This window comes from Sorex araneus, chromosome 1 (genome assembly GCF_027595985.1).
Source record: "Sorex araneus isolate mSorAra2 chromosome 1, mSorAra2.pri, whole genome shotgun sequence".
Classification (NCBI taxonomy): Eukaryota; Metazoa; Chordata; class Mammalia; order Eulipotyphla; family Soricidae; genus Sorex; species Sorex araneus.
Genome location: NC_073302.1, coordinates 95777623 through 95801712, shown reverse-complemented (window position 1 = coordinate 95801712; position 24090 = coordinate 95777623). Strand labels below are relative to the sequence as shown.

At 39.9% G+C, this 24090-nt stretch overlaps 1 protein-coding gene across 1 annotated transcript in view; it reads right to left on the bottom strand.

The window, feature by feature from the left end:
* The window catches only part of TMEM135 (transmembrane protein 135), a 220380-nt gene that overhangs the window by 120668 nt on the left and 75622 nt on the right, over positions 1–24090 (bottom strand). Inside the window, exon 5 of the mRNA XM_055132698.1 lies at positions 15861–15926. Coding sequence (XP_054988673.1) covers positions 15861–15926 — 66 coding nt within the window. The remainder of the gene's footprint in view (positions 1–15860; positions 15927–24090) is intronic.

Sequence of the window (24090 nt, the reverse complement as noted above, 5' to 3'; positions counted from 1 at the left end):
CAGCACCAGAGTCCCCAGGTTCCCACCCATCAACCCCCACCTTACTCTGGGAGTATGATGGAAACTTTTTGTTAAATCTCTGTAATCCCAAAAGAGTTTTGAGACTTTCTATAAGACTAAGACTCCATTTTAAATTTTCTGATGTCTAAAATACCAGTGAAAAACTGAAAGTTTTCTTTTGTCAATTTAAAATGCTCAGGCCCCACCAGTCCCCAAGATCACTACCAGCACTATTTCTCTTTTAACCAGAATGCATCTATATTCAATGATCTTACATATAATCATCTTCAAAGACAGCAGTCAAAAATAAAGTGAAAGTAGGCAGTGCCAGTATTTCAGAGAGATGGTGATTGTGTTTACCAGAGAGCAACAGAGCCCTGAAGTCTGAAGCGTACCTGGAAGCAAGCAAGCAAGCAGGTCAGCAATGGTTCTGTCCCACGGCTAGAGGGGATCTCTGGGAGAGAACTCTCTCAGGAACCAGCTGGTCCCACAGTCATAAAATACCAGTTTCCTATTCTGTAGTGATATCCTAAAGGAGGTCCGGTGTTATGTATGAAACCCTATCAATAACAGAACTGTGAACCAAAGTGCAAAAACTTATTTTTAAAAAATAATAAAGTGACTCTTGTAGAAGCAGACTGGTTGGTGGGAGGCAAACGGGTGTGGGGGGTTGGGGGGATGGTGCAATGGTATAGGGAAGTGGACACTGGTGAAGGTATCAGTGTTAAAATATGGTATTCCTGAAAATCAATCATGAATAACACTGAAATCTCACAGTGACTACTTTAAAAAATAAAAACCACAAAGAAAATTTGGTAAGTTATAAAAATATGAATTTCACAAAGCCGCTGTTGAAACCATGAAGTCGACAGACATGATTTTCAGTACTAAATAATAAGACATTTAAACAAAAATTGAAATAGTAAGTTTTCCAAAATTCTGAGAAACTTCACTATTATGCACTCGTTTCTTTATCAAAATCTCTAAGTACAATCTAAAGGCTTTGCTCCCTGTTTATAAAAATCACAAAATGAAGAACAATTCAGAAAAATTCAAGTCAACAAAGAAAGGTAAAAATAACATACTAAAATAGCCAAAGAAGAAAGCACCAGTGTATTTAGCACAGGTGTGAAAGGGAGGACACTCTTACAAAGTGAGCTGGAGTACACATATATTGATCTTGATTTGGAGAACACGAGCATAGGCTACGGCAAAGTGGTTATATCAAATACATTAAATGTATACAACCCTTAACTCAGCAATAAATGCAAAACTTTAGCATTTGAGTCCAAAGTGAGGAGGGAGCTCTGAGTCCACCCTCGGCCTGCAGACGCCCCCACACAGCAGCAGGGTCTGAGCAGGAAGCAGGTGATGGCCCAGAAGGGCCGAGACTTGCTCTCCGCATGCAGGCGCTGCTGAGCTCCTCAGGTTCTGGTCGGAAGTAGCCCTCAACTACCACCAGGTGAGGCAAAAAATAAATAAATAAAAATAAAAAGCCTAATGATATATTTTTTTAAGTTCTCATTATTAGACAAATAATGAAAACTAACCAATGGTCAATGAAAATGAGTACACACATGATGGTGTACAGTACAAAAGCTGAGCAACCATTAGAAAGAAAAAAGTGAAGCCAAGAGGTAGAGAGGGGCAGAGGGTAAAGGACCCCAGTTCCATCCCCAGCCCACAAAGCGCCCTGAGCACCGTGGAATACAGCTCTCGAGCCCCCACGGAAGCACATGAAGGAAATGAGGACCAAGACCCAGACTCAGAAGCACTTTATCAGCAGACCTGCCTGCAGTTGCCACCAGAGAGACTTCCCCTCCCGCTAACAACAACAGCAACAACAGCAGCAAGTAAACTCAATAGATCCACATCAAACTAAACCAAATTATAAAATTACTAGGTGCAAAAACATCAGAAAAATGTTGTGGCTGAGAACCACAGCAAGATTTCCTGGGTCAGATGCCCACCTAAGCAGTGAAGAACTAAGGAGTGACACCTGGACACAGACCTGGACATCCCTGTGCACTGCCGGGTCACCCTCACTATACAAACTAGCAAACAAACACATTTCTTAAAAACCATCATTTAGAAAATGGAAAGACAAACCAGTCTGAGAAAAAATACATTTATACCACATATTTAGTTAAAATGTATTCAATTTTTAAAAATCACAAGTGCTTTTTTAAAGATGGCTAACAGACTAATAACTACAAATATCTAAAAAGTATATTTGTAATATCTACACATATCTAATAAGTATGTAGCACAATGTTCAACATCATGAGTCGTGAGAGAAATGAAACACTATTACTAATGTGATACACTATACATTTCCAAAATAGTTATAACTGACAAGACAGAACACAGAAAACGTTAGCAAAGATTTGCCACCCAATGCCTCACCCACTGCCAGTGAGGATTTAAGAGTATAGCTACTTTTATCCTTACAAGTTTCTCATTGTCACCTACCAATACTCCTCAAAGCCATCATGACAAGACACTAAAAGCACGTTAACACAAAGCCTTCTATGAAAAATACCATAAAATATTACTCATAAGTCAAAAACTGGGAAAGATGTTAATTCATTTCAGCACAAAGATTTCTATGCAAAATACCACAAAATGTTACTCATAAGTCAAAAACTGGGAAAGATGTTCATTAATCGATTAGTGGATAGCAAGACATTTTCTATGTAATGGAATACTATTTTGTTGTGGAAAGGAAAAATATATAGAACATTCTCAAAACCATTATGCTAAGTGAAAGAAATCAAACACACACAAAAGAGTGCATATTACATAAATTCATGCATATGAAATTCTGTAGAACAACTAGAAATTATGCTATTTTTAAGACAAATTGTATCTGTATTCTCAATTCCTGGCACACAGCTATGAAACCCCTTGAAATTTCCTGAGTTTCAGGAGAGTCTGTTCCACTAATGAGCCAAATCATGGCGTCAGCTCACCAGAAAGACAAACCACAGGATCAGAGCAGAAGAACTCTGAGCCGCAGACACTTGGAAGAAGAGACGAGAGTTGGGTGAACCCTCCGGCTCGCTGCCTCCTGGACTGGCAGCGCAGGCATGTGCAGGAAGGGCAATGCCTACAGCTTCACAGGAAGAGGGCACAGAAGCTCCGCACTCAAACCTTTATAATAAAACTTGGTCCTGGGTAGTCTAACACCACCACTGAGTCTGGGCACATTCTAACAAGCTACTGAACACAAGGGCCTGCAAACTGATCGTAAGAAACATCAGGGGCACCGATGAGTTGTGGCTGACATCTGAGGTAAGCACATTCTTCCAAGACCAAGACCTAAGACCAGACACTAACCACTCCAGGGTCTGTTTCAGAGTCAGACACAAGTCTGTGGAGCCAGTATCAGAATTATATGGCAGTATGCCCGTAACGAGGTAGGAATTAAACAACACAGAAAGATTACTGGTTACCTGGGGAAAGGCTGAGCAGAGCAGTAACAATTCTATCAGTAAAAATATTTACCATTTCTTAAAAGCAGTCTATTTTTAAATATTCCCAAACTCGATTCTGATAACAGTTGCATAATTCTGTAAGTATATATGTATCACTGTCACTGTATCACTATCATCCCGTTGCTCGTCGATTTGCTCGAGTGGGCACCAGTAACCAGTCTTTCCATTGTGAGACATGCCATGGGCAGCTTGCCAGGCTCTGCCGTTCAGGAAAGATACTCTCGGTAGGTTGTCGGGCTCCATATAGATTGCTTTTTGGGTCACACCCAGCGATACTCAGAGGTTAACTCCTGGCTCTGCACTCAGGAATTACTCCTGGTGGTGCTTGAGGCACCATATGGGATGCCAGAGATTGAACACGGATCGGCCGAGCTCAAGGCAAACACTCTACCCACTGTACTATCGCTCTGGCCCCTGTAGGTATATATTTTAAGTCACTGAATTCTGTGCTTAAATAAATGTATTGTACTGTTATACTTCAATAAAGCTGTTTATCGAAAACAAATATTGGGCCAGAGAGAAAGTGCAGGAGGTAAAGTACTTGTCTTGCACGAGACAGAGCCTGGTTTGAATTCCAGCACCACATATGGTCCCTTGACCCCAAGATGTAAATGTGACTGGAACTTTCTTCTGCCCACCTCAAAAAAAAAAAAATCAGTGAATTTCTAGAAGGTTTTTGTTTGTTTGGCAGAGCCAGGAATCAAACCCAGGGCCTCACACATATAAGGCAATATGACAAAGATGTATCCCTGATCCTCTAAAAGCCATTTTAGGAGTTAAAATAATCAGCCCTTTCCTTATTCAGTATTTTCGTAAAGAAAAATAAATGTTATAATCACAGAAAAAATTGGGAAGAAGTTTCTACTGTCATAGAAGTATCCTATTAGACATATGAAGCTTGTCAAACACAGCACTAATAAATCAGGGTAGGAATTATGCCCAATTTATATTTTTATGGAAAGAACAACCGCAGACCAGGCAGCCGGTGCCCCGGCCCATGCTCCCTGCAGAGTGACCTGACCACTGGACAGCAACACACGCGTCCCAGGAAACCAACTAAGCACACAGCACTGGAAGAAGTCACACTTCAAATGGCGAGGGAAGATGAGAGCGACTTTGCCTTTTTAAACACCAATGTAGTCCTTCCTGTTATTATCTTTTGTTTCTGACCTTAAAGTCTCAACCTGAAAAGAGAAGAGTTCCACGTGTGAAAAATATTCTTTTTCCTCCTATTCATTCATTCACCAACCTACAATGTAAGCCCAGCCTCTAAACTGAAACTACTACAGCAAAACCACTGAACCAGGTGTTTTAAAATCATACCGCTCTGCAAGTACTGACGCGATATTCCATGGCTTGCATCCTCTTTGATTCCAGGCATATGAGAATGTCAATGCTCGACTTGAAATTATTGGCTTCGCTTCATGACTTAATGCAGATTTTTTTCCTGCCACATCTCTACTGGACCAGCGTGAGCAACACCATGTATTCCTACACAGCGCACTCTCCCAGCTGAGAATAAGGTCGTAGACAACAAAGACAATGTGAACAAAAAGGTAGGTAGACAGATTTAGATAGATGGCTCTTTATAAAATTAAATTTCCTTATTATTCAAAACACTGAAATTGCTGAATTCACAATGCATTATAAAGTCTTTAGCATGCTTCTACAAAGAAGCACTTTCTATATATACAAGGACTTCACATTTTGAGACTGTGTTTTACAACGCATTTCAGCACCGTTAGCTATACAACCAAGGCAGACAAGTCCGAGTCCATGGGGCTGGGGGAGACTGCTTGAGACTGGCCTTGCCCTTGTGGAGATAACTGCTCTCCTGGCCTATAGGTCTTCCTATTAGAGTCAAAATAAAACACTTCCAATACCGGAAAAACAAAACCTAAGTGTACCACAGCTAGGCAGTTATTGTCCACATATTGCTTGTTTTGTTTAAGAACAAAATTATGGCACATTTATTTTGTACTAAAATCAAAAGCAGAGCTATTATGATGAAAAATGAAAAGAAGACTGTCTCAGAAAGTCACAGAATCAACCAAGCTTACTCCTGTGACCTGGTATTTTGAAAACCTCAGCTCTGGCCTTGGCTTTTTTGCCTGCACCAGAATTTTCCTAATAAATCGCTTATTTTCCAGAGTATGAAATAATGTCCAAGAAATATAACATGGTGAGCCATTTAAAGCAAATTTAGCGACAGACAAAGTACTCCACTGAGAAAAAAGTAAATAAAGTATAAATTCTAAAGCCTGGAGTTTTATGATATAATTCTGGCAGATTCTAAAATTTTTAAGCACCTGCCAAAAATACATGTTGCTTTGATTTATGAAACTGAAAAACTGAAAAATCTATCAAAACGTTACCTTGTACTGCCTGATAGCTGAGGATCTCTACATCCTGATTAATGGTTATTAAGAAACACAAGTACTTTTTAATAAGTAAGATAATCCCACAATCTGAAGTCTTTTTTAATGCTTACAAACCCTGCAGTGATGACCCAGTTGTTCTAGTTATCGTAAACTTTCTGTTCTGCAACCAGAATTCATTCTCTTCCCACAAAACTCATGTTTCTCCCTTAAGAACAGGGGTGGGCCCACCCTGGGGCAGCCACAGCGCCTCCCACAGCCACGACCATTCAACTCACCCACCAGCCCTGCCTGGGCACCACCAAGTCTCCGAGAAGCAAGCCAAACGAAAATCCACAGACACGACGTCTCCCGGCTTGGGGCACCCAGCTCAGAGCCCCCTCGGGAGAAGCTGGACCAAGGCCCCGGCGGCAGCACCCACAGCTCACCGGGCCACCATCCCAACAGCTCAACTCCACGACTTCGCTGAAGAATAATCTCTGCAGACACAACAGGCCACGAAAGCCTAGGTACTCCAGTGTCCGGGCCGAGAACTCTGGGGCCTTCCCGGTGGAGCCTGCCCCAGCACGCCCGCCTCCCCAGAGCAGCAAAGCCAACTTATCAGCCCAGTCACACAGATCCGGGAGTCTGGAGGCGTCTGAAAACAGATTCCACAATACTGAAATTCCAGTGGGAGCACACCAAATTATTTGTAACATGGATCCAACTAAACTCGACAAGCAAAAACAGGAACATAGAAGGCTCAACGAGCAGCAAACAGCATAGGAAACCCATGAAGAATTAACAACCCTGTGCTGAGCTATCACAATTTTCAAATTTTTCCTTTATTAAGTATTTTTGATAATTTCATTAGCCATTAATTATAACACATAACATAAAATAAATGACTCTGCGCCTGCTAAGGGTTCAGGCCTTTGGAGGGTTGGGAAACGGGGACCATGAGGGAGCGAAGGGCACTCTGGTGGTGTGACTGGGGTTGGAACACTGAGTGCCTGGAACAACTGTGCTATGGACAACTTTGGAAACCAGTGTTGAAATATTTTATTTTAAGGGGGAAAAAAAAGCAATAGGATTGACACTACTTCTACATATATGCTAGATTTGTTATACTCTGAGATATTTACAGATACTCCTTTTTCTAGATTCTTTTTTCTCTAGATCCTTTTTTACAACTTATTTTTATTCTCTTTCTCTGGAAACTATTTTACCAATTTGATTTTTTGTTTTTGCTTGGGGGCCACACTCAGTAGTGCTCAGGGGTCAATCCTGGCCAGCCCAGGAACTACATGGAGAGCTGAGGCTAGTCCCCCGGTCCGCTGTGTGCAGAGCAGGCACCTACCCACTGGACTATCACGTCAGCCACATCAGTCTGCATTTCAAGGGCTATAATCTACCTGTTGTTTGAAAGGAAAATATACTAATTTTTCTAGGCTAATTAAATGAATTACTTGTAGAGTTTATCAATATACATACAATTTGGAATTAGTCCCCAGAATTGGGGGGAAAAAAGAATCTAATAGAACCCCAAAAAATAGAGCAGTGTCTCAGAGGGCATGCTCAGATGCCAGAGGGATTACATGCTCAAAGTGCTCCTGGTAGCGCTGCTGTGTGCAATCCCTGATACTACTGTTTCTGGCTAGGAGTAGCACTGTAGCACTGTTGCACTGTCAGCCCGTTGCTCAATGATTTGCTCGAATGGGCACCAGTAACGTCTCCATTGTGAGGCTTGTTGTTACTGTTTTTAGCATATCGAATACGCCACAGGGAGCTTGCCAGGCTCTGCCATGAGGGCAGGATACTCTTGGTAGCTTGCTGGTCTCTCCAAGAGGGACAAAGGAACAGAACCCGGGTCGTCCGCATGAAGGCAAATGCCCTACCTGCTGTGCTATTGCTCCAGTCTGGCCAGAAATACAACATAAAAATGGGTGCGACTCTAGGTGAACACCAGAACTACAGGATGTGCAAGAAACAAGGCCATAGCCCTCACCAGCAATGAAACCCTCAACAAGCACATGTGCAATTACGGCAAGAGAACAGTGGGTCCCATGGAGAATTCACTGTCAAGTGTGCAAGCAGCACCAGGCGGAAAGTACCACAGCTAAAAAGTCTTCCAGAGACAACCAATCTCAATAATATATATATATATACATACACATATATATAAATACATATATATATACACATATGCACACAAGGCTCAACTTATAACACATGTTAGTAATCTACAAGGGCTTAATAGCTCCAGGCTGAGATAAAACAATTTTCACACACTTTCCCCTAAGGAAACTATTTTGGATCATTTTTAGTGGATTATTCATAACAAGGCATACAAAATAATTTAGGACCTGCTTTTGGGTCAGGCTTGGATGTTGGTAGGAAAATTTGAAATAATGGTGGTGATAAGGTGAATTGGTGGTGGATCAGTGTTGAAATATTGAATGTAATAAATTACTGTGAACAACTTTTTTTAAAAAGTCTTCATGTACCACAGGCAGGAGTCTGTGCAACCCTCAGACTTCAGAACACTGAGGAGAAGGGAACTGCATTAAAGGGAGTTAGCTTTATTTTCACTTCATATATGAACTTAAAAATGTTATTAAAAAAAATTCTAAAATAGTCAGAATTCTTTCCCCTAAAATGACACAAGGATATGGGAGAAAGTGAATTAAGATAACAAAGACTATAATTCCATGGCAATAGATAAGTCTAAATTATTTATTCTGCATTTCTAGAAAGCTGATGTCTCCCCATTCTCGGTGCAACTTTTTCCCAATTAAGATTTGCAATTTTAAGAACTGTTTTCACTGCAATGATTTTACTGTTTGGCTACTAAGAATCTTGTGTTTGCTATATATGTCCATTTTTCTTATGAGTTACTGCCTGCTATATATAGAAACAAAACTATGATTAGCAGAATTTGACTGAGAGGTGCCTGCACACAAGTCTACATTCTGCATATTACTAGGATACTGGTACTAGCTGGCAGAGGATACTGTTGATGATGCTGACCCAAATACCTTGGATCTCTAGAAATGGAATGCTGGTTTAAAAGTAACAGACATACTGCTATCAGCATAGCTGTGGATTCAAAACAGCTAAAGCTTTATCTTTCATAACCAATTCTCAAATCACATACTGCTATAAATAACTATAATCCAGAAATCTTCATATATTCACTCAAGTCGAGAAAATACTTCGTTTAATGAGGAGGTGGCTCAAAGGGCTGGGGCACATGCTCTGAGTGCAAGAGCCCTCAAAAGTCCTTGACATCATCCCCATGACCCCACCAGCCCCACCAAAAGCAAGCCCTGAGCACTGGGCCAGGAGCAACCCCCAAGAACAAGAATTGTGAGTGCAGCAATTTCAACTATAAATTTCAGTCTTTTCAAATAGTCCTTAAATCTGAAAAAGAAAAATTGCCAAAAAAAATCACTGTTTTTTAGTATAAGAAATGATTTTCAAATAATATAATCATATTCATACACAGGAAGCACAAGTACTCATAGTCACACTTGTCTTAAACCGAGGAGCAATGAAATCCAATGCAACTGCTCCATTACTTGTCCATCAGACACATGCTGAAGTGCTGAGTGCCACACAGGCGCTACGCCTCAACAGGATGCCCCAACTCTCACTGCAGCAACCACACTGACAGAAATACTCCACAGTACTTAACTAAAAAATGGCCCAGGAAGGAAATATATAAAGTTGCTATTCTAATAAAGACTAATGAATAATGACTAATTAGCAAGGTCCTTTAACATATTTTTCCTTCAATAATGCTCATAAATTTTCTATAGCCCCATTTAAGTTATGTCTCCTAAGAAATCTTATGAACGTAACCCTACTGTATGTAATTACCTCTTTCTTTTTTTGGTCTATTTAAATTATGCGTACTTTAAAACCAAATACAACTTATGCAAATGTTTAAAGTTTTGCCATTATATAATTACTTCCTAGTTGCTTTGTTTCTCATTTGTTACTAATTAGAACCTAAGTTACTAATGAGCAAGAATACAAGTTCCCCAAAGGCAAGGATATTGTTGTGTTCTGCTTGTGGACAGATCACTAGCATCTAAAATAATGCCAGGAACAGCACAGGTGATCATTAAATTCTTTTATGAATGAACAAGAAAGGATTATTGCATGTTCCACTCAAGAATCGCTCCAAAATTCAATATGTCATGCTAACACCAGCTACAAACATTCAACTTTTTGAAAACTAGGAATAAATCTGCCTCTGATAACTTAGAAATTCATAAATTAAAATATTAACAAAAGAGTTACAACAGAGCAGTCAGCTCACTGACAATAATGAGGCATTTAATTTTTTGGAACTGGCAGAGGAACCCAGGTGTGTGGGACCCGGGGCTGAAATCTCCAAGCCTGCTCGGATCGGGACTGGGCCTCTTTCACCCAGACCCCCCATTTTCCAGTAGCTTGGTAGTCACACCCACAAACTGCCTCAGTGTTGTGTAATCCCATCAATGGCCAAGATCCAGAGACTATAAAACAACACTCTGGACCTCTTATAGCCTAATTCTCCCTCTCAGAGAACCTGGCAAAGTACCGAGAGCATCCTCCCCGCACGGCAGAGCCTGGCAAGCTCTCCTTGGTGTATTTGATATGCCAAATACAGTAACAATGATGGGTCTCATTCCCCTTACCCAGAAAGAGCCTCCAGTGCAGCACCGCTGGGAAGAATGAGTAAAGAGAGGCTGCTAAAATTTCAGGGCTAGGACGAATGAATGGAGACATTACTGGCACCCGCTTGAGGAAATCTATGATCAACGGGATGACAGTGATACAGTGATTGCCTCAGTGTAGTCAGTGATATCAACAAGCAGTCTCAGTGCCCGCTCAGGAAACTGTGAAGGTCTCCAGCACACACTATGTCGGGTCAGTGCAGAGCAGGGAAGCGGATGAAGACCTGAGCACTAGTGATGGTTTCCAACTGACATGTTAAAGACATGCTGGAGTCTTCCCCACGGCGCCGTGTGTCCCCTACCATTCTCCAACTCGCCATACCGATGTGCACTGCCTGTTAATGCTGCATTTTGGTAGTTCAAAATTTTGGATAAGCAAATTATGTTACCGTGATGCAAAATTTGAACCCCATAAAATGATCTTTATTTATGCATCAGGAGTCCATGAAATATTTTCCCTATTCTCACCAGCCTGCAGATGTAAGAAAGCTGAAAGGGCTACTCTAAACTATTCTGTCACTGTCAACTGAATACCCAGTGACAGCAGACATACAGAACAAGTACTTTGTCGAGAATTAGTTTAAAATCATATCCTCCTATGATAAAGAACTTTTTCTTTCAAAAACTTTAAATTAAGATCAAATGAAAATTCATTAACTTCTGCTGCCACTACAGAGGTATATTAAAGAAGAAAAGGTAAATTTAAAAATACCTTAAGTTTGCTTTTACCAAGTGATTCTTTTGTCTTAGACACAAACACCTGGAAGGGTACAAATAAGATGACATCTTTGCTGAAGAAATTGTTAAAGTGCAATTTTTGAACCAAGCACATTCACTAACAACTATTTCTTACTGACAATTATGCTAGTTCTCTCCCCCAAATGAACACATTTTGTCTGTCTGGGAGCCACACCCACAGCTTTATTCAGGGGGGCTCCTGGTTCTGTGCTCAGAGATCACTCCTGGCAGTGCTCAGATGACCATACCCATTGCCAGGGCTCAAACCTAGGTTGGCTACGCGCAAAGCAAGTACCTTACCGGTCGTACTATCTGTCCAGCCCCAAAATGAACACATTGTTTAAAAAAATTCTAGTCAGGAAAACAGCCAGAAAAATAACCCCATTAATTTATATAATTTATTCAAGATACAAAAATCAGTCAGGCCATTTATAAAAGCAAAAACTTTACTAAGAAATACACAGACATGCTAAGGCATCAGTGACTAAAGACATAAAGTGTCAATATTTTCTTATTTTAAACTCTATTTCTCTACACATATGAAAAGATAATGCTAATTAGAATGAATAAAAACATGACAGAGTGCATCATCTCTGAGGTTATAAATACCGTAATGTTTTGATGTATGTGAGTGATTAGTAAACTCCAGTATAAGTAATTATATTGATGAAAATTATATTGTATCATGGAATGAATGGGTTTTGTGATCAAATAAGAATTCAAATCTCAGTCTGTCACCTCCTAGCTGTTTGATCACTGATTGGCAAAATATTTAAGCGCTCTGAGCTTCAAATTATTTATTAAGGTGTTTGTTAAGGGCATAATAATTCTTCCTGGCAAAACTATGACAAAGATTAAAAAAGATAAAGTAACTCCTTTATTTAAATCCCTCAATTACTCATATAACCTGTCCAGGACAATTCAAACTTCTTCAGAAATTATTTTCTCATTTGCACAAAGAAGAGTCAGACTTTCTAATACTGTATTATAGTATTAGATGCAAATATAGGGCCAGAAAGATAGTTCAAAGAACTGAGAACATTTTTTGCATGTGAAAGGCAAGGATTTAATGCCAGGCATTTCAATTAACTCAGAACTGGCAGGAATCTGGAAATAACCCCTGAGCACCACCAGGTGTGGCCCAACAACAACAAAACCAAGCACAAATATGTATTCAAAGCACAGGAATAATGGGAAGAACATGATGTAGGCAGGTAGATAGGGAAAGGCCCTTGACAATGAAACTTAGATTAACAAAGTCTCTTGGAAGGAGAATCCTGAGACTGACCCACCCAGTGGATACAGAAAACAGACCTGATAAGACCTTCAGCAGACCCTGAGGAGGTTGGACCCCTCCCCATGAAGTTCCTGAATTCCGTGACCTCTCCCTTAATCTGATTAAAATATGATCCAGCCTAAGGAAGACCCAGTTCCCTGGTAACCTCCTTAGCAACGGACTTTTACCTGGCAAGAAGCCCCACCTGGGGGCAGGTTGAAGAAACCCTATAAAAGACACCTTCAACAAAGGAAGTACGTGCATATGCTGCCTGAGCCCCTGTGCTGTTTGTGCCACGTGGCCGAGCACATGTGGTGCCCGAGCACATGTGTCCCCCGAATCTTCCCCCCTTGAGATGTATACTTTCATGCTTTCGTGTCCAGTGCTAGGATGCGTGTAGAGCTCTCTCTCCACCCTTGGAGAAGCCCGACTTCTCTCTTGAGCACGTTATTCTTACTATTCTCTCTCCCACTTATCCCTTCCTCCTTCCCATAGAAACCTCTAAATAAAATGTTTACTTCACTGCTTGTCTACTCCTGAAATTCTTTTCCGAGAGCGAGACAAGAACCCAGTAACCCTGGGTCCCGGGTGGTAGAGGCGGTTGGGGAGAAAGTGACCGTCTTTCTCCTCCCCGTTTCACATAAGTCACCCGTGGGGTCCACCGACATCAAACAGAAAAGCCAAAATCAGAATCACCATGCACTTCAACAATTTATTAAAAAGCTTCCTGTTTTTGTAATATAGATACACCAGTCTTTATTCTGATATTTATCATTGGTTACATACCAATCATGCCTAGAAGGGGCTAGAAAAATGTTTCCCTGAAACACAAAGATGTTTTAATTTATCATCATCATCATTAATATTATGACATTATTTTAGATCATATTATACCTATTAGGTAACAAGGTTTATAATGGCATTATTAATGCTTTGGCATATGAAACTAGGACAATTCTTAATGCTCCTTGTCACTCCCCTCCCTTGATATATCATAAATTTTCTAATATGTTAAAGATAATTATCTTAGCTAGTTATAATAATATTTAATAATCTAACAATAATTAAATACCTAAGCTTTTAGTCCATTGCCTACTCCCAAATAATTTCTGCCTCAACTCTAAAACTCACCATTCTACTTCTATTTACTCAGAAGTTACTCTACATTATTACTTAGAAGTAAATAAAATACTTTACTCAACCTAAATTAAGAATTTCTACTCTTTCGGGTTGTTTTTCCAAGTATTAATGTAGCTGTTTCCTCAGAAAATTCCTCTCTAAAGGCAAGAATTCTTTCCACAGCACTTAGCACACCAACTCCAAAAATCTACGCCAGCTGTATATACACATATTTAATTATATATTGTTCTGTTCCATCTTAATTCCCTACTTCTCAAAGTTAAATAATTAAGTAAAACTAATTCACACCCTATATTCCCTACCATTTACTGAATAATTAATACATATCACTCTGTATTTTTAAACTATATTACCTTCTTTTTAACCAACTAAAATATTATAGATGCACACACAAAAAGATCACAATTCAGAAGACAGGTGAGTGGTAACTATGTGGTATCATTAATTAGAAGACACTAATTAGTTAACTTTCACAGATCTCAAAATGTAAGAAGGAAAAGGTACAACATCCTTCTAGAAACTTATGACCAGAGAACTTTAAGCCTCTGCTTAATATTAATATCTATTAACCAAGGTAATACCTGGGCTCAATTCTAGTCATTGGTGAAGACATTAAAAGCTATCTTTAGTTCCTTTAAATTAGCGATTCTCACACACATATCCAATACTTCAATGTGTCACTATATTCAGAATACTCATAAAAACCATATTTCCCAAAACTACTTGTTTAGAAAATGTTCAAAAGATAAGTTCAAAAGTTTCCCGTTAACCGTGAGAAAATACACAATAACTACTCAAATCTGAATTTCATTTTGATATGCTCTAAACAGATAAATAATCCTGATTCTTGCTAAGGAGAATCTTTTCTTTTCATAAAATGACACCACAATTGTTCAGAATACAAAGGTATCAAATAAGCTGTTTTCATAAACACAAAAAATTGATACCAAAGTTATTTGCCAATATATTAAACAATGATGTAAAAATTCTAAATAATTGCCTATTTTATCTAATAAAAAGATACATCCACTGATTAACTTCAGCCAACTGATTAATTTCTTCTCTTCTAATATTTAAATATTTAAACCACAAATATTTAAATCACGAAATATTTAAAACCACAAAAATCAAATTATATATCACAACTAACTTCTGGAACAAAACAAATTTTTATTCTTACATGCATAAAAACAGTCAAAGAGGGGCTGGAGCAATAGCACAGTGGGTAGGGCGTTTGCCTTGCACGCGGCCGACCAGGGTTCGATTCCCAGCATCCCATATGGTCCCCTGAGCACCGCCAGGAGTAATTCCTGAGTGCAGAGCCAGGAGTAAGCCCTGTGCATTGCCAGATGTGACCCAAAAAAAAAAAGCAAAAAAAAAAAAAAACAGTAAAAGAGCTAGCAATGTGATGCTACTTCTATTCTAAAATATATGGTAGATATATGGTAGATAGTTTTAAGAATTGCTAAGAGCTGTCACACGTAAAAAATTTAGAATCTGTATCTTAATTTTATATCAACCATAATAAAGAGCATACACAATTCTATCTCTGTGTGTACAGAGGATAAATATCAACATTTCTAATTCTTTTATCCTAAGAAGGAATTACTATTGATCTATAAAAAAAAGTAAAAAGAAAGGAAAAAATATATATTTTCCTTACAAATAAATATATATATTTTTGCAGGAGTCATTACTAAATGTCTTTATTTTCATTACTTTTAATCAAAGTTTAAGAGGACAAGGGGCAGGAGTGATAGTACCGCGGCTAGAGCATTTGCCTAGTACACGGCTAACCAGGGTTGGATCCCTGGCATCCTATGTGGTCTCCCAAGCCCCACCAGAAGTAATTCCTGAACACAGATACAGGAATAGAGGAATACCTCCTGAGCATCGCCACGTGACCCAAAAAAGAAAAAAAAATCTATAATTTACATTCAACCAAATATATCAAGATTCCAATATGACTGAATAAAAATAGATTATCAGGTCATATACACTCAAAACATGAATATCAGGTATTTTCCAATTTGTTAATAGAAAGCATAATATAATTCACAGTTTATGTTCTTAATTTCTCATCGTCTGAATTATGAACTCATAATTATATCGAAATTGTTCTTACTTCTCCATTTCTTAATGTTGTGATGGTTCCTCTTGCAACACCCATTCTAAATAAAGTTTCTGTGGCCTGTGAATAAAAATAGAAAAAAGTATAACATCTATAATGTATATAATGCATAAGCCAGTGCCAAGATATAAAAATCATGCCAGTGCATTTCTAACACATATTTTACAGAATAAAGAATAAAGAATGAGTTACAACTCTAATTTATATCCCAAAATAAAATACTGCTCATGGATTGGAAGAATTAACATTGTCAAAATGGCAACACTCCCCAAAGCATTATACAGACTCAATGTGATCCCTATAAGGATACCCATGACATTCTTCAAAAAAACAGAGCAAACACTCCTGAAATTCATATGGAACAACAAACCCCCACAAATAGCTAAAGCAATTCTTGGCAAAAAAAAAGTTGGAAGGCATCACCTTCCCCAACCTCAAATTCTACTACAAAGCATTAGTTATTGAAACAGAATGGTACTGGAACAAAGGCAGAGCTGCAGACCAATGGAAGAGGGTGGGATATCTTGACATACATCCTCAAATATATGATCATCTAATCTTTGATAATGGAGCAAGAAATGTTAAGTCCAGCAAGGAAAGCCTCTTTAACAAATGGTGCTTGCAAAACTGAACAGCTACAGGCATAAAGATGGGCTCAGATGGGCTCAGACCTCTACCTAACACTATGTATAAAAGCCAGATCAAAGTGGATTAAAGACCTCAACATCAGACCAGAATGAATAAGGTACACTGAAGAAACGGTTGGCAAAACCTTCCAGGACACTGAAGCTAAAGGTATCTTCAAAGATGACAAGCCACTGGCCAAGCAAGTGGAAACAGAGATTAAAAAAAAAAAGGGGGGGGTCGCGTCCCGTGCCCGCCCGCGGCAGCGGGACAGCTCGGAGCACCCCCTCCCCGCCGGGCGGGTCCCAGTCATTCGCCCACCGCGCCTGATCCCGCCCTCCCGTGTCCGACAGGTATATTGGCTCTTCCCCTTGGAGACCCTGTGCCACCTGGAAAGGCGCCCCCCGCGTCCCGTGCCCGCCCGCGGCAGCGGGACAGCTCGGAGCACCCCCTCCCCGCCGGGCAGGTCCCAGTCATTCGCCCACCGCGCCTGATCCCGCCCTCCCGTGTCTGAACAGGTTAGGGGCGTGTCCTGTCATTTGGGGGCGTGGCCTTAAAAGTGGGCGTGGCCTGTTTCGGGAGCGGCCGCAGATATTTTTCCTACCATTCCACACATTGTCCTTTGGCTACAATTGATTGAACCCATTTCTCCGAAGAACTCTCTCATTATCTTAGTTACTATATGTTGATACTCAACTAACCTAGCCTATCCTAACTTCACAAAAACTGTCAATGAACACATCAACTTGCATAGAAAAGTACTTTGTCAAAAGAGCATAACCAAAAGTCTTTAGTCGAGGTTCCTCCCAAGTTAACGAGAGCTCCAGATAGTAAAGCCCATAACAACATGAAGAAACTGAGAAAATCCCCACCACTAGGAGAGAGCCAAGAAAATATCTCACTAACCTCAGCAGCGACCTCCCAGAAATACACCCTCCTCTCAGATAGAGAATTCAGAGAGGAAATTGTCAGGATGATTCATGAACTCAACACAACTATGGAACGAACATCCAATAAATTAAGGGAGGATATGGATGCCGCGTTGGAACGCTCCACCAGGATAATCCAGGAAGAAATGAGAGCAGAAATTTCAAAGCTACGAACAGAAGTCACACAACTAAAAGAATCAGTAGATGAAATTAAAAACTCCGTAGGAGCCCTCAATAGTAGAATGACTACAGCCGAAGACAGAATCAGTGAGCTTGAAGATGAGCTGCACAAAGCATATAGACAACAGCAAATAATGGCAAAAGACCTCAAAATGGCTCTAGAGCGAGTTAGAGTCCTAGGGGACGACCTCAGGAGAAACAACATAAGAATCATGGGAGTGCCGGAACCACACGGAACCAATCCCAATGAAAAAAACACCATTAAAGACATCATTGCTAAAAAATTCCCAGAGCTAGAGAATGTGGACATCCAGATACAAGGAGTCCGAAGGGTGCCAGCTAAAAGGGACCCAAATAGAAAATCCCCAAGGCATATCATAGTCAGAATGATGGATGCCGTGGATAGAGACACAATACTGCAAGCAGCAAGATCAAAGAAGGAGATCATATACAAAGGCGCACCCCTTAGATTCACAGCAGACCTATCAGAAGAAACCCTCCAAGCCCGAAGACAATGGTGGGATATAGTGAAAAAACTTCATGAAATGAATGCCTCACCAAGAATACTCTACCCGGCTAAACTCTCAGTTAAACTTGAAGGAACCATACATTATTTCATGGACAAGCAACAGCTCAGGAACTTCATAGACTCAAGACCAAATTTAAAAGAAGGACTCAAAGGGCTACTATAAGACAAGGAAAAAGACCTATAAGAACAACAAACCCTACAGAAAAATGGCACAAAATCCAATGACAATAATCTCTCTTAATGTTAACGGGCTAAATGCACCAATCAAGAGGCATAGAGTGGCAAAATGGATTCGGAAACTAAACCCAACCTTCTGCTGCCTACAAGAAACACATCTGAATAGCCGGAACAAACACAGACTAAAAATCAAAGGATGGAAAACAATCCTGCAAGCAAACAGCCCCCTCAAAAAAAAAGCAGGGGTGGCCATACTAGTATCCGATAGCATTGATTTCAGGCTGAAAAAGATCAGAAGGGACAGCAAAGGTCATTTTATATTCATCAAGGGATATGTGCAACAGGAAGAAATCACACTCCTAAATGTATACGCACCTAATGAACGACCAGCGAAATACTTAAAAGAACTCCTAACAGAATTTAAGGAGGACATAACTAGCACCACGATAGTAGTTGGAGATTTCAACACTGCCTTATCACCTCTGGATAGATCGACAAGAACAACACTCAGCAAGGAAACGATGGCCCTGAAGGAAGAAATGGAAGAGTCAGGGCTAATAGACCTATACAGGGCTATATACCCCCAAAAGAAAGAATACACATTCTTTTCCAGTGCACATGGAACATTTTCCAAAATAGACCATGTTCTGGGCCACAAGTTATTCCTTAATAGAATTGGAAAGATAGAAATTGTATCAACTATCTTTTCAGACCATGATGCACTGAAGATGGAAGTTAATCATGCACAGACTCGGAGAACCAAATCAAACACTTGGAAATTAAACAACTCACTATTGAACAATGAGTGGGTCACGGAGGAAATCAAGAAAGAAATTAAGAGATACCTCGAAACAAATGAGAATGAAGACACAAGCTACCAGAACCTATGGGACGCAGCTAAAGCTGTGTTAAGGGGAAAATTTATAGCTCTGCAAGCCTTCCTCAGAAAGGAAGAAAGGGCCTATATAGATAGTTTGACTTCGCAGCTCAAGATCTTAGAAGAGGACCAGCAAAAGGAACCCAAACCAGATCGAAGGAAAGAAATAATAAAACTTAGAGCAGAAATTAACGATATGGAAACCCGAAAAACAATCCATAAGATTAATGAAACAAAGAGCTGGTTCTTCGAGAAAATAAACAAGATTGATAAACCGCTAGCAAGACTCACAAAGAAAGAAAGAGAGAAAACCCTAATAAACCGAATCAGAAATGAAAAGGGGGACATCACAACAGAAACCAAGGAGATTCAAAGGATCATCAGAGACTACTTTGAAAGTCTGTATGCCACAAAACAAGAGAACCTAAAAGAAATGGATGAATTCCTTGACTCCTACAACCTCCCAAGACTGAGCCAAGAAGACGTGAAATACCTGAATAGGCCCATAAATATCAAGGAAATCGAAACGGTAATCAAAAGTCTCCCCAAAAACAAAAGCCCAGGTCCAGACGGATTCACTGGCGAATTCTTCCAAACATTCAAAGAAGACTTGTTGCCAGTTCTCCTTAAGCTTTTCCAGGAAATCGAAAAGACAGGAACCCTTCCAAACAGTTTCTATGAGGCACATATCTCCCTAATACCAAAAGCAAACAAAGACACCACTAACAAAGAAAACTATAGACCAATATCCTTGATGAATACCGATGCGAAGATTCTCAACAAAATACTAGCAAATAGAATCCAACAACTCATCAAAAAGATCATACACCATGACCAAGTGGGATTCATCCCAGGGATGCAAGGTTGGTTTAACATTCGGAAATCAATCAATATAATCCATCACATCAACAAAAGTAAAGATAAAAACCATATGATCATATCCATAGATGCAGAAAAAGCATTTGACAAGATCCAACACCCATTCATGATAAAAACTCTCACCAAAATGGGTTTTGGAGGAACTTTTCTCAAGATAGTCAAAGCCATCTACCATGAACCTATGGCGAGCATTATCATCAATGGAGAAAAACTAAGGGCTTTTCCTCTGAGATCGGGGACAAGACAAGGATGTCCACTCTCACCACTTCTCTTTAATATAGTACTGGAAGTATTAGCAATAGCCATCAGGCAAGAAAAAGATATTAAGGGGATTCAGATCGGAAAGGAAGAAATCAAGCTCTCACTATTCGCAGACGATATGATACTATACCTAGAGAAACCTAAAAGCTCTAGTAAGAAACTCTTAGAAACAATTGACCTATACAGTAAAGTCGCAGGCTATAAAATCAATACCCAAAAATCCATGGCCTTCCTATATGCAAACAATGAGACAGAGGAAAGGGACATGAAAAAAGCAATCCCATTCACAATTGTGCCCAAGAAAATCAAATACCTTGGAATCAGCTTAACTAAAGAAGTAAAGGACCTCTACAAAGAAAACTATAAAACGCTACTTCATGAAATAAAAGAGGACATGAGGAAATGGAAAAATATCCCCTGCTCATGGATAGGGAGAATCAACATTGTCAAAATGGCAATACTCCCCAAAGCATTATACAGATTTAACGCGATCCCTATGGGGATACCCATGGCATTCTTCAAAGAAGCGGAGCAAGCAATCCTGAAATTTATATGGAACAATAAACGCCCACGGATAGCTAAAACAATTCTTGGGAAAAAGATGATGGGAGGCATCACCCTTCCCAACCTTAAACTCTACTACAAAGCGGTAACAATTAAAACAGCATGGTACTGGAACAAAAGCAGAACTGCAGACCAATGGAACAGGGTGGAATATCCCCACACACAACCTCAAATGTATGATCATCTAATCTTTGATAAAGGTGCAAGAGATGTGAAGTGGAGCAAGGAAAGTCTCTTTAACAAATGGTGCTGGCACAACTGGACAACCACATGCAAAAAAATGGGCTTAGAACTCGATCTGTCACCATGCACAAAAGTCAGATCAAAATGGATTAAAGACCTCAACATCAGACCACAAACCATAAGGTACATTGAAGACAAGGTAGGCAAAACCCTCCAGGATATTGAAGATAAAGGTATCTTCAAAGATGACACGGAACTAAGCAATCTAGTAAAAACAGAGATCAACAAATGGGACTACATTAAACTAAAAAGCTTCTGCACAGCAAAAGAAACAGCGACCAGAATACAAAGACTATCTACAGAATGGGAAAGGATATTTACACAATACCCATCAGATAAGGGGTTGATATCAAGGGTATATAAAGCACTGGTTGAACTCTACAAGAAGAAAACATCCAACCCCATCAAAAAATGGGGCGAAGAAATGAACAGAAACTTTACCAAGGAAGAGATACGAATGGCCAAAAGACACATGAAAAAGTGCTCTACATCACTAATCATCAGAGAGATGCAGATCAAAACAACCATGAGATACCACCTCACACCACAGAGGCTAGCACACATCCAAAAGAACAAAAGCAACCGCTGTTGGAGAGGATGTGGGGAGAAAGGGACCCTTCTACACTGCTGGTGGGAATGCCGGCTAGTTCAGCCCTTTTGGAAAACAGTATGGACAATTCTCAAAAAACTTGAGGTTGAGCTCCCATTTGACCCAGCAATACCACTGCTGGGAATATATCCCAGAAAAGCCAAAAAGTATAGTCGAAGTGACATATGCACTTATATGTTCACCGCAGCACTGTTTACAATAGGCAGAATCTGGAAAAAACCCGAGTGCCCTAGAACAGATGACTGGTTGAAGAAACTCTGGTACATATATACAATGGAATACTATGCAGCTGTTAGAAAAAATGAGGTCATGACGTTTGCATATAAGTGGATCTACATGGAAAGTATCATGCTAAGTGAAATGAGTCAGAAAGAGAGAGACAGACATAGAAAGATTGCACTCATCTGTGGAATATAGAATAATAGTCTATAAGACGAACACCCAAGAATAGTAGAAATAAGTACCAGGAGGTTGTCACCATGGCTTGGAGGCTGTTCTCTCATTCTGGGCAACTCAGAGAAGGGAACAGCAAGTAAAATGTGGTTGTTGGTCATGTGGGGGAAAGATGATGCGGGCCAAATATAGACTAGAGACTGAACGCAATGGCCACTCAACACCTTTATTGCAAACCACAACACCTAATCAGAGAGAGAGAGAACAAAAGGGAATACCCTGCCATAGTGGCAGTGTGGGGTGGGGGGAGACGGGACTGGGAAGGGGGGGTGGGATGTTGGGTTTACTGGTGGTGGAGAATGGGCACTGGTGAAGGGATGGGTTATCAAACTTTGTAAGGGAGAAACATGAGCACAAAAATGTATAAATCTGTAACTGTACCCTCACGTTGACTCACTAATTAAAAATAAACTATAAAAAAAAATAAAAAAAAAAAGGGGGGGGGGAACTATCTTAAACTAAGAAGCTTCTGCGCCTCAAAAGAAATAGTGACCAGAATACAAAGACAGTCAACTGTAGGATAACACTGGGTTTGTCCTTTCAGCCTTGCCACAGGGAACTTAGTTTACCTTAAAGCAATGACCTTTCTGTATGGACACAGGAAGACAGTTAATATTATGCTTTGTAACTTGGGAGCTGATTGACTTCAATATTTACTCCTGGGCATCTGCTTTCTCACTCAGTTGCCCTTAGTTCCTAGCACCCCAAAAGCAGGGTCCCAATGAGGAACGGAATGGAGGAATGAACCCAGGGAAAGCTGTGAGCTACCCTGGCATCGTAATGGGCCAAGCCAAAGAGCCACAATACTCAACTATAAGTTGAGAACATTGCCACAGACAAATGCTGCCATGATCCAAAAGTAACGACAAGACTAGGACCCTGCTGGGGTTAGGAAGACTAACCTGACCTAAGGACTGTGGTCTGGAATATATAGTGAATGTCCTCAGGAAAAAACAAACTTTAAGTTTGATATACCTCTTACTGTGCTCATACAGAATGACATTGCTAGAAATATTAGTAGATTTACTACAAGTACTTATTCTGTGGGCACGTGCGTTTATATTTTTTACATATCTCATTGTGGAGCCAGTAAGCACCTGAATTAGAGATCATTAAAATGTTTGTAGACATTCAGGCAGAGCCTCACCAGGAGTGAATCTTTTCCTGGACCTTACAGCTGCACTGACAGCCATGTGACATTCCATAGAAAAAACCCTACCCATATTCCAAGATTTCTGTACCACACTTGATGGGATTCAAAGTTGGAGGCAACCAAACTTAGAGGGAAATATTATATTATTTCTGTTCTTCTTTGGTGCAGACTTTGGGGTTTGGGATGGAAATACATGAAATAGGGCAGTGGGAAGGTTTATGGTGCTGGGATTGGTGTTTGAATATTAAATGTAATAAAATATTATGAACTACTTTATAAAACAAATTTTTTTAAATGTTAAAAAAGAAAAAAGCACAGTAAAAGATATATCAAACTTAAAGTTTGATTCTTCCTGAGGACATTTCACAATAATGTCCCCAAGTTACAAAGCAAAACATTAACTGTCTTCCTGTGTCCATACAGAAAGGACATTGCTTTAAAGTCAACTAAGTTCCCTGAGGCAAGGCTAAAAGGACAAACCCATTATTATCCTACAGTCTACAGAATGAGAAAGGATATTCACCCAATACCCATCTGACAGGGGGTTAATAAGGATATACAAGGCACTGTTTGAACTAGAAAAGAAGAAAACATCCAATTCCATCAGAAAATAGGATGATGAAATGAACAAAAACTTTCTCAGAGAAGAAATCTGAATGGCCAAAAGGCACATGAGAAAATGCTCTACATCACTAATCACCAGGGAGATGCAGATCAAAACAACAATGAGATATAATCTCACACC